The sequence below is a fragment of the Lagenorhynchus albirostris genome, chromosome 21, assembly GCF_949774975.1.
Source record: "Lagenorhynchus albirostris chromosome 21, mLagAlb1.1, whole genome shotgun sequence".
NCBI lineage: Eukaryota > Metazoa > Chordata > Mammalia > Artiodactyla > Delphinidae > Lagenorhynchus > Lagenorhynchus albirostris.
This window is the reverse complement of record NC_083115.1, coordinates 15,052,279-15,068,330: the sequence shown is the minus strand read 5'-3', so window position 1 is coordinate 15,068,330 and position 16,052 is coordinate 15,052,279. Positions and strand designations below refer to the sequence as shown.

At 40.2% G+C, this 16,052-nt stretch overlaps 1 protein-coding gene across 1 annotated transcript; it reads right to left on the bottom strand.

Moving 5' to 3' along the window:
- Positions 1–11,659: 11,659 nt before the first annotated feature.
- Positions 11,660–15,782, bottom strand: LOC132512802 (uncharacterized). Its single transcript, XM_060136720.1, has 3 exons — positions 15,704–15,782; positions 13,204–14,330; positions 11,660–12,420 (listed from the first exon to the last, which is right to left on the bottom strand). Exons 1-3 carry the CDS (start codon positions 15,736–15,738, stop codon positions 11,660–11,662), a joined length of 1,923 nt encoding a protein of 640 aa, XP_059992703.1. The 5' UTR covers positions 15,739–15,782.
- Positions 15,783–16,052: the final 270 nt, after the last annotated feature.

Below are 16,052 nucleotides of genomic sequence, written 5' to 3'. Positions count from 1 at the left end.
TAATTAGGTAAATCTTCCGCAGATTTTGACGTTGGATAATAAGTTCATATATCATAAGCTTACCCACTATATTTAGAGATCGTTTTTCATTAAGGATGTAATAATGCTCACACCTTCATTAACTCTGTTTAGCAGCACTAATTACAGTGGATGCAAAAGACTCTCATAGATCATTTTTCCTCAGTGTCATCTCATCAAACCGAGGACTCACAGCTAAAATATAATGAATATATAAGTATATATTTACTTAACACACATTCTTGTTACTAGTATCATGACCTCTAGATGGGTTACAATTTTTCTGATTAAGGTCATAAGGGCAGGAGCCAAAGCTAATTTATCAATGTCCCAGTGCCTGGTTGTCGGTCCTCAACATTAGATCTCATGTCGTAGAACATTTGCATTCAAATAAGTCTATAAAAATGTCCATTTTTTGGTCATTCATAATATACAATAATAACTCAATGTCAAAGGTATTCGTTTAATATCTTTTTAATGTTCATTAATAAATTTTGTATGGACTATAGCAGTGCAGTAAAGTACATGGACGCTAGTTTTTTCACTTCTCTTGAAAATGACTAAGCGTGATAGAATAAGAACATTCTAGTAGAAATTAAGAGATCAGAGGTTGAATCTTTTTTCTTTTTTTTATTGAAGTATAGTTGAATTAAAATGTGTTAATTTCTGCTATACAGCAAAGTGATTCAGTTATACATATATATACATTCTTTTTTTAAATTCTTTTCATTATGGTTTATCATAAGATATTGAATATACTTCTCTGTGCTATTCAGTAGGACCTTGTTGTTTAACCATGCTATATATAAAAGCTTACATCTGCTAACCCCAACTTCCCACTCGATCCCTCCCCCAACCCCCTCCTCTTTGGCAACCGCCGGTCTGTTCTCTATTTCCATGATTCTATTTCTGTTTCATAGATAGATTCATTTGTGTCATACTTCAGATTCCACATATAAGTGATGTCATATGGTACTTGTCTTTCTCTTTCTGACTTACTTCACTTAGTATGATAATCTTTAGTTGCATCCATGTTGCTGCAAATGGCATTATCTTGCTTTTTTGGTTTTTTTTAATGACTGAGTAGTAGTCCATTGTATGTATGTACCACATCTTTATTCATTCATCTGTCCATGGGCATTTAAATTGTTTCAGTGTCTTGACTATTGTGAATAGTGCTGCTATGAATATAAGGGTGCATGTATCTTTTTGCTTTTTGTTGTTGTTGTTTTTAACATCTCTATTGGAGTATAATTGCTTTACAATGGTGTGTTAGTTTCTGCTGTATAACAGAGTGCATCAGCTATACATATACATACATCCCCATATCTCCTCCTCTTGCGTCTCCCTCCCACCCTCCCTATCCCACCCCTCTAGGTGGACACAAGGCACCGAGCTGATCTCCCCGTGCTATGTGGCTGCTTCCCACTAGCTATCTGTTTTACATTTGGTAGTGTATATATGTCCATGCCACTCTCTCACTTTGTCCCAGCTTACCCTTCCCCCTCCCCGTGTCCTCAAGTCCATTCCCTGTGTCTGTGTCTTTATTGCTGTGCTGCCCCTAGGTTCTTCAGAACCGTTTTTTTTTTTTTAGATTCCATATATATGTGTTAGCATCCGGTATTTGTTTTTCTCTGTCTGACTTACCTCACTCCGTATGAGAGTCTCTAGATCCATCCACCTCATTACAAATAACTCAGTTTCATATCTTTTTATGGCTGAGTAATATTCCATTGTATATATGTGCCACATCTTCTTTATCCATTCATCTGTCGATGGGCACTTAGGTTGCTTCTATGTCCTGGCTATTGTAAATAGAGCTGCAATGAACATTGTGGTATATGACACTTTTTGAATTATGGTTTTCTCAGGGTATATGCCCAGTAGTGGGAGTGCTGGGTCGTATGGTAATTCTATTTTTAGTTTTTTGAGGAACCTCCATACTGTTCTCCATAGTGGCTGTATCAATTTACATTCCCACCAACAGTGCAGTAGGGTTTCCTTTTCTCCACACCTTCTCCAGCATTTTTTGTTTGTAGAATTTTTGATGATGACCTTCTGACCAGTGTGAAGTGATGCCTCATTGTAGTCTTGATTTGCATTTCTCTAATGATTCGTGATGTTGAGCATCCTTTCATGTGTTTGTTGGCAATTTGTGTATCTTCACTGGAGAAATGTCTATTTAGGTCTTCTGCCATTTTTGGATTGGGTTGTTTGTTTTTTTGTTATTGAGCTGCATGAGCTGCTTGTAAATTTTGGAGATTAATCCTTTGTCAGTTGCTTCATTTGCAAATATTTTCTCCCATTCTGAGGGTTGTCTTTTCGTCTTGTTTATGGTTTCCTTTGCTGTGCAAAAGCTTTGAAGTTTCATTAGGTCCCATTTGTTTATTTTTGTTTTTATTTCCATTTCTCTAGGAGGTGGGTCAAAAAGGATCTTGCTGTGATTTATGTCATAGAGTGTTCTGCCTATGTTTTCCAGTAAGAGTTTGATGGTGTCTGGCCTTACATTTAGGTCTTTAATCCATTTTGAGTTTATTTTTGTGTATGGTGTTAGGGAGTGTTCTAATTTCATACTTTTACATGTAGCTGTCCAGTTTTCCCAGCACCACTTATTGTAGAGGCTGTCTTTTCTCCGCTGTATATTCTTGCCTCCTTTATCAAAGATAAGGTGACCATATGTGCGTGGGTTTATCTCTGGGCTTTCTGTCCTGTTCCATTGATCTATATTTCTGTTTTTGTGCTAGTACCATACTGTCTTGATTACTTTAACTTTGTAGTATAGTCTGAAGTCAGGGAGCCTGATTCCTCCAGCTCAGTTTTTCTTTCTCAAGACTGCTTTGGCTATTTGGAGTCTTTTGTGTTTACATACAAATTGTGAAATTTTTTTGTTCTAGTTCTGTGAAAAATGCCATTGGTAGTTTGATAGGGATTGCATTGAATCTGTAGATTGCTTTGGGTAGGAGAGTCATTTTCACAGTGTTGACTCTTCCAATCCAAGAATATGGTATATCTCTCCATCTGTTTGTATCATCTCTAATTTCTTTCATCAGTGTCTTATAGTTTTCTGCATACAGGTCCTTTTTGTCTCCTTAGGTAGGTTTATTCCTAGGTATTTAATTCTTTTTGTTTCAGTGGTAAATGGGAGTGTTTCCTTAATTTCTCTTTCAGATTTTTCATCTGAAAGATGCTACTTTACCAGATTCATTCATTCAAGACCCTGTCAGCCACACAGCTCAGAAGAAAAGGGAGAACAAAGAAAGAAAGAAAGAAAAATTTAAAAATAAAGTTATTAAAAGAGAAAAAATTATTATAAATAAAAAGTAATAAAAAAAAGAAAGAGAGAGCAACCAAACCAAAAAACAAATCCACCAATGATAGCAAGCGCTAAAAACTATATTAAAAAAACAAAACAAAACAAAGAAAACTCACAGTCAGAACCCTAGGACAAATGGCAAAAGCAAAGCTATACAGACAAAATCACACAAAGAAGCATACACATACACACTCACAAAAAGAGAAAAAGAAAAAATATATATATATAAAAAATTTAAGAAGAAAGAGAGCCACCAAATCAATAAACAAATCTACCAATGATAATAAGCTGTAAATACTAAACTAAGATAAACATAAAACCAGAAACAAATTAGACATAGAAAGCCAACCCCAAGTCTACAGTTGCTCCCAAAGTCCACCGCCTCAATTTTGGGATGATTCATTGTCTATTCAGATATTCCACAGATGCAAGTACAACAAGTTGATTGTGGAGATTTAATCTGCTGCTCCTGAGGCTGCTGAGAGAAATTTCCCTTTCTCTTCTTTGTTCACACAGCTCCTGGGGTTCAGCTGTGGATTGGGCCCCGCCTCTGCATGTAGGTCGCCTGAGGGTGTCTGTTCTTCGCCCAGACAGGACAGGATTAAAGGAGCAGCTGATTAGGGGGCTCTGGCTCACTCAGGCCAGGGTGAGGGAGGCGTACGGAATGCAGGGCGAACCTGTGGCGGCAGAGGCCAGCATGACGTTGCAACAGCCTGAGGCACACTGTGTGTTCTCCCAGGGAAGTTGTCCCTGCATTACAGGACCCTGGCAGTGGCCGGCTGCACAGCCTCCTCGAAGGGGAGTTGTGGATAGTGACCTCTGCTTGCACACAGGCTTCTTAGTGGCTGCAGCAGCAGCCTTAGTGTTTCACGCCTGTCTCTGGGGTCCGCGCTGATAGCCACAGCTCATGCCCGTCCCTGGAGCTCGTTTAGGTGGTGCTCTGAATCCTCTCTCCTCGCGCACCCTTTTGGGAAGTGTGAGGTCTTCTGCCAGTGTTCAGTATGTGTTCTGTAGGAGTTCTTCCATATGTAGATACAGTTTTGATGTATTTGTGGGGAGGAAGGTGATCTCCACGTCTTACTCCTCCACCATCTTGAAGGTGCTCATGCAGACCAAGTTTATACCTGTTCAGCTGATCAACGACTCATCTCAGTGAACACACTTTTGCCACATGCATCTTATTGAATTATAGTTGTGTCTGGATATATGCCCAGGAGTCGGATTGCTGGCTTATATGGTAATTCTATTTTTAGTTTTCTAAGGAACCTCCATACTGTTTTCCACAGTGGCTGTACCAGCTTACATTCCCACCAACAGTATAGGAGGGTTCCCTTTTCTCCACACTCTCTCCAGCATTTGTTATTTGTAGACTTTTTAATGATGGCCATTCTGTCCAGTGTGAGGTGGTACCTCATTGTAGTTTTGATTTGCATCTCTCTAATAATTAGTGATATTGAGCATATTTTCATGTGCCTATTTTCATCTGTATTTCTTCTTTGAAGCAATGTCTATTTAGGTCTTCTGCCCATTTTTCAGTTGGGTTGTTTGTTTGTTGTTGAATTGTATGAGCTGTTTGTATATTTTGGAAATTAAGCTCTTGTCAGTCACATCATTTGCAAATATTTTCTCCCATTCTGAGGGTTGTCTTTTCATTTTGTTTATGGTTTCTTTTGCTGTGCAAAAGCTTGTAAGTTTGATTAGGGCCCATTTGTTTATTTTTGTTTTTATTTCTATTGCCTTGGGAAGCTGACCTAAGAAAACATTGGTATGATTTATGTCAGAGAATGTTTTGCCTATGATCACTTCTAGGAGTTTTATGGCATCATGTCTTATGTTTGTCTTTAAGCCATTTTGAATTTATTTTTATGTATGGTGAGAGGGTGTGTTCTAACTTCATTGATTTCCATGTGGCTGTCCAACTTTCCCAGCACCACTTGCTGAAGAGGCTGTCTTTTTCCCACTGTATATTCTTGCCTCCTTTGTCAAAGATTAATTGACTATAGGTGTGTGGATTTATTTCTAGGCTCTTTATTCTGTTCCATTAATCCATATGTCTGTTTTTGTGTCAGTTCCATGCTGTTTTGATTACTGTAGCTTTGTAGTATTGTCTGAAGTCTGGGAGGGTTATGCCTCCTGCTTTGTTCTTTTTCTTCAGGATTGCTTTGGCAATTCTGGGTCTTTTATGGTTCCATATGAATTTTAGGATTATTTGTTCTAGTTCTGTGAAAAATGTCATGGGCAATTTGATAGGGATTGCATTGAGTCTGTAGACTGCTTTGGATAGTATGGCCATTTTAACAATATTAATTCTTCCAATCCAAGAGCATGGGATATCTTTCCATTTCTTTGAATCATCTTCAGTTTGCTTTATTAATGTTTTATAGTTCTCAGTGTATAAGTCTTTCACAGAGGTTTAATCTTGATTAAATCCACAAATGGCTGTATGGCAAAAGAAGAGTTATTTACTGTTTTCAGGTGGCAATTTGTCCATCTCTGACAATGAGAATTTAAACTAGTATTCTCTGAGAGTTCATCCATATTTATGACTATCTGAATAAAGCATCTTGTTAAAGTAGCTTTAGAAACCAGTTTTGTCTGTTAGAAGTCTGGCCCAGATAGATTGCTAACCAACCTAGAAAATGGTACTGTGCAAAAGAAAATCTTTATTCTATTATATATGTTGTATTTTTACTCTCCTTGTTATCATTTTAACATGATGACCAGGCTTGGAAGACTCAGGAGGTTATCAACCATGCAGCAAAAATTCTAGTAAAAAATAAAACATTTAATGTTTGCAATTTTTGCATTAGGTTGAATGAATAGTCAAGGTGACTTGTTTTTCACTTGATTTTTTTTATATTTATAAAATAGTGAGTGGACTTTGCTGTTAATTATCTCAGTTTAACACAAGTAAATTGATAAATTATCCATTTCCTTTAGATCATCTAGAGCAAGACAAAAGATGAGTTCTTTATGACTTCGTGATGTACATTTTGACAAACTCTAAATTTCAAAATTTTGTTAGCATTTCAAAACTAATTTTGTTTTGTTTCACTATTTACCATTTGGCAATCTCACCTGTAATACTGAGTTTTTTTCTTCTGTTTCACTAGAAATAATATATTTTATTTGTAAGATTTAGATCATGGAGTCAATTTTTAAACTACTATTGAAAAAAAGATTTGCAAAAAAATTTGTTTTAAAAAATCTATTATTTTGAAATATTAATGAATCAAAATATAATCAAATATACCTATTTGTCATATCACTACAGGTTAACACCATACTGACTTCTAGCTTTTATATAACAGATTCATTTGCGGTCCTTTGGCAAAGCCAGTATGTGAATTCTGGCACAGAAATCTTTCAGCTGTCTCTTAAATGAATTCCAGACACAGCATAAGTATTAATATTGTAAGGTATATATTTAGTAAGATTTAGAGCTATGACAAGAGTTTGTCTCAAGTCAGTGTCAGTTATAAACCAAACACACGTTCATATATGTGGACTTCATGGTTAGGGAGACACCATGCCCAACCTATGTGCCTTTCTCCTTAATGTTTCAGTGCATGTCTTCCATTCTTCTGGCTTTTATCTCCTGCATTTCTCTGCCTGAGGGTTTGTTTGTTTGTTTGTTTTTTGCCCAAAATTCCTGGCTGGCCAGGTGAGTAAGAAAATGAATTCCCTCAGGATCACCTCTTAATCAATATAAACAATCTAGTTCCCTTATGCCTTGGGCGAGATAACTTTGAAGTGAGAGCTACACATTTTTCAGAGTTCCCAAGTTAGATTAACTTCAGTATTTGTTTTCCTTCATTATATATCTTTAACATGCCATTTTATAGTTTACTTATAATACAGTTCTTTTATATCTATAGCTATCTGTGTATATTTATATAGTGTTGTTAGTGTCAAAGAAGGAAAGAATAAGTACCAACAGAAATTCACACTAAGTACTATGTGACTTAAATCCAGTTGTTTTAGAAGGTATGAATATAAAATCTAGGCTTCCTGCACTTTTAAGAATTCTTTTAAGAGTTTTAGTTTTTAACACAAGATATTCATGAAAATAAAACTAGACAATATCTCAGTTAAAACTATTTGAATGCTCTTCTTTCTTCCCATACAAGTGAGTTATTTAATAGGTTAGATTATCGCCCTGAAGCTGGAGTCATTGATAATTATGTCTTGCTTATAGAATTAAGGAATGGAAAGTTGTTTTTTTAATAATCCAGTGATGCAGTAATCTTTTCTTTTTTAATTAAAAATTAATTTTCCTCCTAATGAAGACAAATAAAACATCAAATCTAATTAAGATTGTGTGACAGGTTGTGTTAGCCACAGTTAAGAGGCCTAACAGACAACAAGCTTCTTAAATACCAAAACTCATCTTGTTCCTTTTCCTAGAAGGTCCTAGGGGTAAAAGCAGATGCAGAACATTATTCCTCCTTTTGTTTTAATTGCCTTCAATAGATGAGCTAGAAAAAGCATTATAAATAATGCATCACAATGCTTTGCATAAAGCTGAACAGAACAGATGTGCCAGGTGACAAGTTTATGACAGTATATTTTAATAACCAGGCTGTTCTTTTAATTATATTTTACCTCTCTCTATGTCACTCAGCTAAGAGAAAGGGAATTATAAGACAGACCAGGAAAAATGAACAATAGAAGCAATGAAAAGGCACTAATGATAATTAGGAAATAATAACAAAGAAAGTCAAGGTATGTCAAGGGAAAGCCTTTTTAATTGTCTTAAAAATTACCTAAGTTTGGGATTTGTAAGAAAAAAGAATGGTGATAACGATGTAGTTAGAAGACTTTATTTCCACACATTTTCATTGAAACGTCCACTAAATTTTAGGCACTAGGTTAGGTTCTAGGGTTATGTGGATGACTAAATGATAGACACAGCCCTTAAGAATTCTCAGTTTAGTACAGAAGGCAGAGATGTAAAACAATTACCTTATGATTTTTAAAATACCAGAATAAAAGTTTGTTCAATGTGATGCTGGAACCCAGAGGAGAAAGGACTAATCTGTCTTGGGGAATCAGAAATGTTTAAAAAGAAAAATATAAAGAAGTTCCTAAAGAGTAAAAATGTCTTACTTTTTAAGTAATAAGTAAGTAATATGTTTTCCAAGCAAAACATATTAGGCAGGGGACACAAACACTTTGTGTATGATATTTTCATGGTCACTGGAGCAACATTGGAGCAATATTTGAAGGGGAGAATGGTAGATGGTCAGTCTTGAAAGTCATTTGTTTTATTGGATTGCAAAGAGACACAAATGCCACAAAATAGAGGTTGGAACTACAAAGCAAGAAAAGTTTTTGGAAAATACATGTGGTAGGTTTTTTATCGTATGAAAGTTTTGTAAAATTTTACCTTTTCTAATTTTGGTGTGTGTCCAGATTCTTATTTCAAAAGACAACTGTTGGCATTGCTCAACTGTTGGCAGAGAGCGTGGCCACAGCTGCTGTGTTGCACAGAAGCAAGGTTCCAATGATCATAAAGGGCTGTGACAAATTTTATTTGAATCATATTTTTAAAACTATGAATTTTTGGAACAGTTTAACACAAGAGAAAAAAGCACCCTACTGAAATTTTAAAAATATACAACATTTAAATCATCTGTTTATGTAAATACAGTAAGTTATTTACATCCATGTGATGTCTTCACTGGAATAAAAATCAACATTTTGGCGAAAAATTAAGAAAACCTTGGAAATATGTTATAAAAATGAATCTAAATTCAAATGAACTTGATTCTTTTACTTTGTTTTAAGCGTATTTGGGCATGACACTGAGATAAAACTACATGATTAAATCTGTTCAAATTTTAAAGAGCTTTGGTATTATAAGCTTTGAAGTTAGAAGTTAAGATATAGCTCTATTTATCCATCTCTTCATGCTGATATTCAGCTTGTATTGTTAGACCTGCGCGGTCTCCTAGGAGTTTCGACTCGCCCAGGAAACAACAAGAGTCGGAAGTCGATGCAAAACGCAAGAGGTTTATTGAAGGCCGGTGCACCGGGGTTCCTTGGTCCTCACGCAGGAGGTCGAAGAAGGAACCTTTTTGGGCGCGAATATGTCAGTTTTATAGGTTCCCCCTTCCCCGTATGTAAATTATAGATTTGGTTGTGTTCTCCTGCTGATTGGTCCCGGCTTAGGCTCGGACCAGAGAGGGAACTTGTCCCCAGCTGCCTGATTGGTCTTTGACAGACACCTTTTTTACATTTTGTTATCTCCCTCCTTCTCCCCAGCTGCCTGATTGGTCTTTGACAGACACCTTTTTTACATTTTGTTATCTCCCTCCTTCTCGGAAGGGGGCCGGACATCCTGGAAATTCACCCATTGTCTAAGAAGCCCCTATTGTCTGGAGAGTTCTTAATCATTAGCTGGAACAATGTCTCTCGAGTCCCACATTCCCCCCTTTTTCTTGTGACTATTGATTCCAATCATGGAATCTCAACCTTCTGTTCGTAAACTTTGGTACTGTTGTCTTAACATTAGAACTTGTACAGTACTGATACGTTCTCTAATAAATGCTATCAAGCGATTTAGAACACATGGTCCAAAAGTTAAAATCAACAATAAAACAATAAGAGGTCCCAACAGAGTAGAGATTAAGGTGGTAAACCAGGGGGACTTATCAAACCATGATTGAAACCATCCTTTTTCGTTTTCTCTCTCCCTTTGCCTTTTATCTAAGCGTTCCCTTAGTTTATCCATGGTTTTGGTAATGGTTCCTGAATGATCAATATAAAAGCAACATTCTTCTTTTAGAGCAGCGCATAATCCCCCTTCTTTAAGAAACAGCAAATCTAGGCCTCTTCTATTCTGCAACACCATTTCTGAAAGTGAGGTGAGTGATTCCTTTAGTTGAGTTATGGAACTTTCTAATGCTCGAAGGTCGATGTCTACAGCCTGTCTTAAACTTGCATAATACTGGGGTTGTTGTATGAGGGCTGTGGTTCCTGTTCCTATCCCGGCAGATATTCCTAGTCCTAGAAGGACAGCCAATGTGAGGGTTACAGGTTCTCTCTTCCTTCTTGTTTTTCCCTCGTATTCATCTAAGAAGGACGAATCTGAATGATAGATAAGTCTAGGAACTAATTGCACTAGCACACAAAAATCAGCTGAATTGTTGAGAACCTCTAGAGAGACACAAGGGGTGAGCCCCGTGTTACATGCCCACCATCCATCTTGGGGAGGTACAAGATATCCCGAGCCTGAAGGGAGGCTGAAATCATGACAAAGGTGTCGATGGGACTGGGGAGGTGTTCCTATACAAGTACCATTTCCAGAAACCGAAGACAGAGTTAATTTACTGTTCCCTTTCTGTTTCCATCGACAATGGTCCGGGGAGCTGACATTAGTATAATTAGAACTATATCCTATAGCATCATAATAAGGGGGAGGGGCAGCATAACAGAGCCAACATGATTTTGTAGCCTCCGGGTTTGTAGCATTAAGGACCGTAAAGGCTGCCTGCACCAAAGAAAGCATCCTATCCTGTGGAGTCCCAGGCTTAACTGTGGGTTCTTTGGATCCAGAGGTTTCATTAGTCTCATTCTTTGTTGACGTAGCTGAAGGGGCCGGGGGAAGCAAAGGGGGGCCAAGTACGGGATTTGGGCCTATTGATATAGGAGCAGGAGTCTCAATCTTTAGCTTAAGGGTCATTAATATTCCCAAATCATATCCATTCTTGTAAAATCTAATGCCCCATGAGTGGCCATTTACCCATTTTTTATCTCTTTTTCCAGGATTACTAAAGGAAATTTTGAGGGGGTGGCACCATCCTGAACATTCGGGGGCGATGGGTCGGGGACCCCTATAAGAAGTATGAGTGTAGTTGGCTGTTACTGTAATAAAATCCCAAGTTGAGGTGGGTCTCCAATAAGTATCTCCTGTGGTTTCACATCCCCAGTTTTGGCAATATAAATTTTCAGTTCCCCCACATTTATAATTCAGGGATCGGGGGCGATGGAACCCGGGGCATACATAGAAGGAGAGGGTTCTGAGCCAACTTCTTCGGACCTGGTTTTTACAACCCTCTCCGGAGTAATCAGCTTTAGTTAGAAGTTGGGACGGAGCATTATGCTGATCATAATAACTCTCTAGATCCCAAAAGGGAGCTCCTATGGCCAGTTTACAGACATCAGGAAAAAGGTCTGGCCACCAGGTCCAGGGAGGGGCAGTATGGCTAATGGACCAGGTTATATCTCCAGTTTGAGAAATTACCTGCCAAGTTAGACGTTGGGGCAGGTGAGGGCTAAAATCACTTACAGTCAGTAAAGGCAGTAAAACCAAAATTATAAGTCTTAGGTTCGTAGAAGCTTGAGTTTGAGCGGGTTGTCGGTTCTTTGGGCCTGCCATCCTGATGATGCCGCCGCTGGTGCAGCTTTCACGTGTGAAGCATGGATCCAGGCAGCGATGCCGTCCACTTTTATGGCCGTTGGGGTGGTTAGGAGGACGGTGTATGGTCCTTTCCATCGAGGTTCCAACGTCTGGGTTCGATGCCGACGGACGTATACGGAGTCCCCGACTTGGAAAGGATGAGTTTCTCCCGGTGTTCCCGGTTGGTAGGCCTCGGCGAGTTGGGACCATATCTCCTTTTGTACCAGTTGGAGTCCCAATAGCCTAGCATACAAGTCAGTGTTATTTTGACAGTCTGGTTTTATTTCTTCTCCTAAGGTGAGAAGGGGAGGTGGGGCCCCGTATAGCACCTCAAAAGGAGTAAGATGGTACCGGGAAGGTGTATTCCTAACCCGGAACAGGGCTAAAGGAAGGAGCACCGTCCAATCTGTACCGCCAGTCTCCAAGGACAATTTGGTTAGGGTCTCTTTTAGAGTTCTATTCATTCTTTCTACCTGACCTGAACTCTGGGGTCTATATGCACAATGTAATTTCCAATCAGTCCCCAAATATCTGGCCACATCCTGACTTACCTGGGCGACGAAGGCTGGACCATTATCAGACCCTATTACCTTTGGTGCTCCAAATCGAGGAAAAATTTCTTCTAAAATCTTCTTGGCTACTACAGCAGCTGTTTCTTTCTTTGTTGGGAAAGCCTCTATCCATCCTGAAAAAGTGTCTACAAAAACTAAAAGGTATTTATTACCGTACCTTCCAGGACGCACTTCAGTAAAGTCCACCTCCCAGTAAGTTCCTGGGCGGTCCCCCCTGAGTCTCCTTCCAGTTTCAAGTTTCCCTTTTTGAGCATTTACCTGTTGACATGGGACGCATTCCTGCACAATTTGCTCAGCTAATTTTGTCATTCCAGGGGTTTCGTACCCGGCTTTTTGTAACAAGGCTACCATCTTTTTAGTCCCCAAATGTGTCCATCTGTGCATCTGTTGTAACATGGATTCTGCTTGCTGAGGGGACAAAGTTCCTTTTGTTGTGGCCGGGATGATTTCTTCATCACGGCCTGGTTTTTCAGGAACTTTATCTGACAGTCCTAGAATGACTTCTCCCGATGCTATTTCTCGGGCCACTTGGTCAGCCATATTATTTCCCCTAATTATTGGGGTATTTCCTTTTTGATGTCCAGGACAGTGGATGATACTGACTTTAGTAGGAAGCATGAGTGCAGTCAACAAAGCCATGATTTCGTCTTTGTTTTTAACTTCTTTGCCACCTGAAGTTAGTAGCCCTCTCTGTTGGTAAATGGCACCGTGGATATGAGCGGTAGCAAACGCATATCTACTGTCTGTGTAGATGTTTACTTTTTTATTCTCTGCCATCTCTAATGCCCTCGTCAGGGCAATTAATTCAGCTCGTTGGGCTGAGGTCCCTTGTGGTAGCGCCGCTGCCCATATGACTTGTTTTCCGTCTACCACGGCTGCCCCAGTTCGACGCTTACCTTCCTCCAGGAAACTGCTCCCATCCGTGAACCAGGTGAAATCAGCATCAGGGAGGGGCAGGTCCATCAGATCTGGCCTACTGCCGTGTGCTGCGGCCAGTACTTCCTGACAATCATGTATGATGGTGGAGCCTTCCAAGTCAGGATCAGGTAGCAAGGTGGCTGGATTGAGTCCTGTGGCTGGAGCAAACTTGATGCGATCTGAGTTTAGCAACAGGGTTTGGTAATGGGTCATCCTGGCATTAGTTAGCCACCTATCCGGTGGTTGACGGACTACATTTTCCAGGGCATGAGGAGCTGTTATCGTTAGATTTTGTCCTAAAGTTAGTTTGTCAGCATCTTTGACTAGAACGGCCACTGCAGCGATTATCTTTAAACAGGTGGGCCATCCTGATGCCACAGGGTCCAATTTTTTTGACAAATAAGCAACTGGGCGATTCCAGGGACCCAATTTCTGAGTCAATACTCCTTTTGCAATGCCCTTATTTTCGGCCACATATAAATGAAAAGGTTTGGTTACATCTGGCAGTCCTAGGGCTGGAGCTGAAAGTAAAGCTCGTTTGATTTGGTCAAAAGCCCGTTGTTCCTTATCGCCCCAAACGAAAGGAGTGCTGTTTTTGGTTAGGGGGTACAATGGGGCTGCCAGCTCAGCAAACCCTGGAATCCATAGTCTACAGAATCCGGCCGTCCCCAAAAATTCTCTAACCTGCCTGGCGTTTTTGGGAGCCGGAATTTGGGCCACCGTATCCTTTCTGCTCTCCGTGAGCCATCTTTGCCCCCCTTTTAATAGATACCCCAGGTAACTGACCTGTTGTTGGCATATTTGTGCTTTCTTGGCTGAGGCTCTATATCCCAGGGTTCCAAGTTCCGTTAACAGTTTTTCAGTACCCTTGATACAATCTTCTTGGGTCTCAGCAGCTAATAAAATATCATCAACGTATTGGAGTAATGTTACCTGGGGATTTGATTCTCTATATAATGCCAAATCCTGATGGAGGGCTTCATCAAAGATGGTCGGGGAGTTCTTAAATCCCTGAGGTAGCCGTGTCCATGTCAGCTGACCAGACATTCCCGATGTTGGATCTTTCCATTCGAAGGCAAAGTAGGGTTGGCTCAGGGGAGAGAGTCTTAAACAGAAAAAAGCATCTTTAAGGTCCAAAACAGTATACCACGTATGTTGAGGTGGAAGAGTGCTCAGGAGGTTGTAAGGGTTTGGAACTGTGGGGTGGAGGTCTGCCACCCGTTTGTTTACCTCTCGTAGATCCTGCACCGGCCGATAATCATTTGTTCCTGGTTTCTTTACCGGCAGGAGAGGGGTGTTCCATGCTGATTGACATCTTATTAAGATGCCCAAGTCTAGTAGCCTCTGTATATGGGGACGGATACCGTCTTTGGCTTCTCTACTCATGGGGTATTGACGGACCATTATTGGGGTGGCAGTTGCCTTGAGTTCCACTAGCACCGGGGGCCGATTTTTGGCCATCCCCATTCCGGCAGTTTCTGCCCAGGCTTGAGGGAACCGAGTTACCCAATCTGTAACATTAACTCGTGAGGATGAAGGCTGCTCGTATAATTTATATTCATCTTCTAATTTCATAGTCAATATTTGAAGTAACCTTCCTTTATTATCAGTTATGGTGGAACCTTCTGGCTGAAAGTGGATTTGAGCCCCTACTTTGGAGAGTAAATCTCTTCCCAGCAAAGGATAGGGGCATTCCGGAATAATCAAAAATGAATGGGTTACTCGTCCAATCCCAAGATCTACTGTCCTTCGTGTGGTCCATGAATATTGTTTATTCCCAGTGGCTCCTTGTACCCATGACCTTTTAGCTGAGATAGGACCTTTTGAGTGGAGAAGGACGGAGTGCTGGGCTCCGGTATCTACCAAAAATTGAACAGGTTCCCCCTCCACTTTAAGAGTTACCCGGGGCTCGGGGAGAGGGTTCGAGCCCTGACTTTCCTAGTCTTCTTCTTCCAATGTTAAGATTTTGTTTCTGGTTGGCCTTCCTCCATTCTTTTTCTTAGGGCATTCTCTCGCCCAATGTCCTTTTTCTTTACAGTAGGCACATTGGTCCTTGTCTAATGGTCGCCTTCTGTCTGCCGTTCGCCCTTCCTGCCCATTTCTATCCCCTATATTTCTTCCTCCAACCACAGTGGCCAGTATCTTACTTAAATTCCTCTCTTGTCTCTTATCTCGTCTTCTTTCACGGGCTGCCTGCTCTTTCTGCTTTCTTTCTTCCTTCTCTTCCTCTGTTTCTCTTTTGTTATATACTTTATCTGCCTCTTTTACTAACTCCTGAAGCGAAAATCCCTGCAAGCCATCTAGCCTCTGTAATTTCTTCCTAATATCAGGGGCCGCTTGATCAATGAAAGCCATTGCTATAGTAGCCCTATGTTCCTCCGAAGTTGGATCATAAGGGGTAAAGCGTCTAAAGGCTTCCATTAAACGTTCCAGGAACACAGTTGGCGATTCCTGGGGCCCCTGAGTTACTTCCCTTACCTTAGCCAAATTAGTGGGCCGTCTGGCCGCTCCATGGAGACCCGCCACCAGAGCCTGGCGATACATTTTCAGGCGCTCCCTACCTTCCGGGGCATTGAAATCCCAGTTTGGCCTGACGAGTGGGAAACCAACATCAATCTCGTTAGGCAGCTGGGTAGGTTGCCCATTGGCGCCTAATACATTTTTTCTGGCTTCTAAAAGAACCCGTTGCCTCTCCTCAGTCGTTAGGAGAGTCTGAAGCAGCTGCTGACAATCATCCCATGTGGGCTGGTGGGAGAAAACAAGAGATTCTATTAAAGCGGTAAGGGCCTGTGGATTTTCGGAAAAAGTTGGGTTATGCATTTTCCAA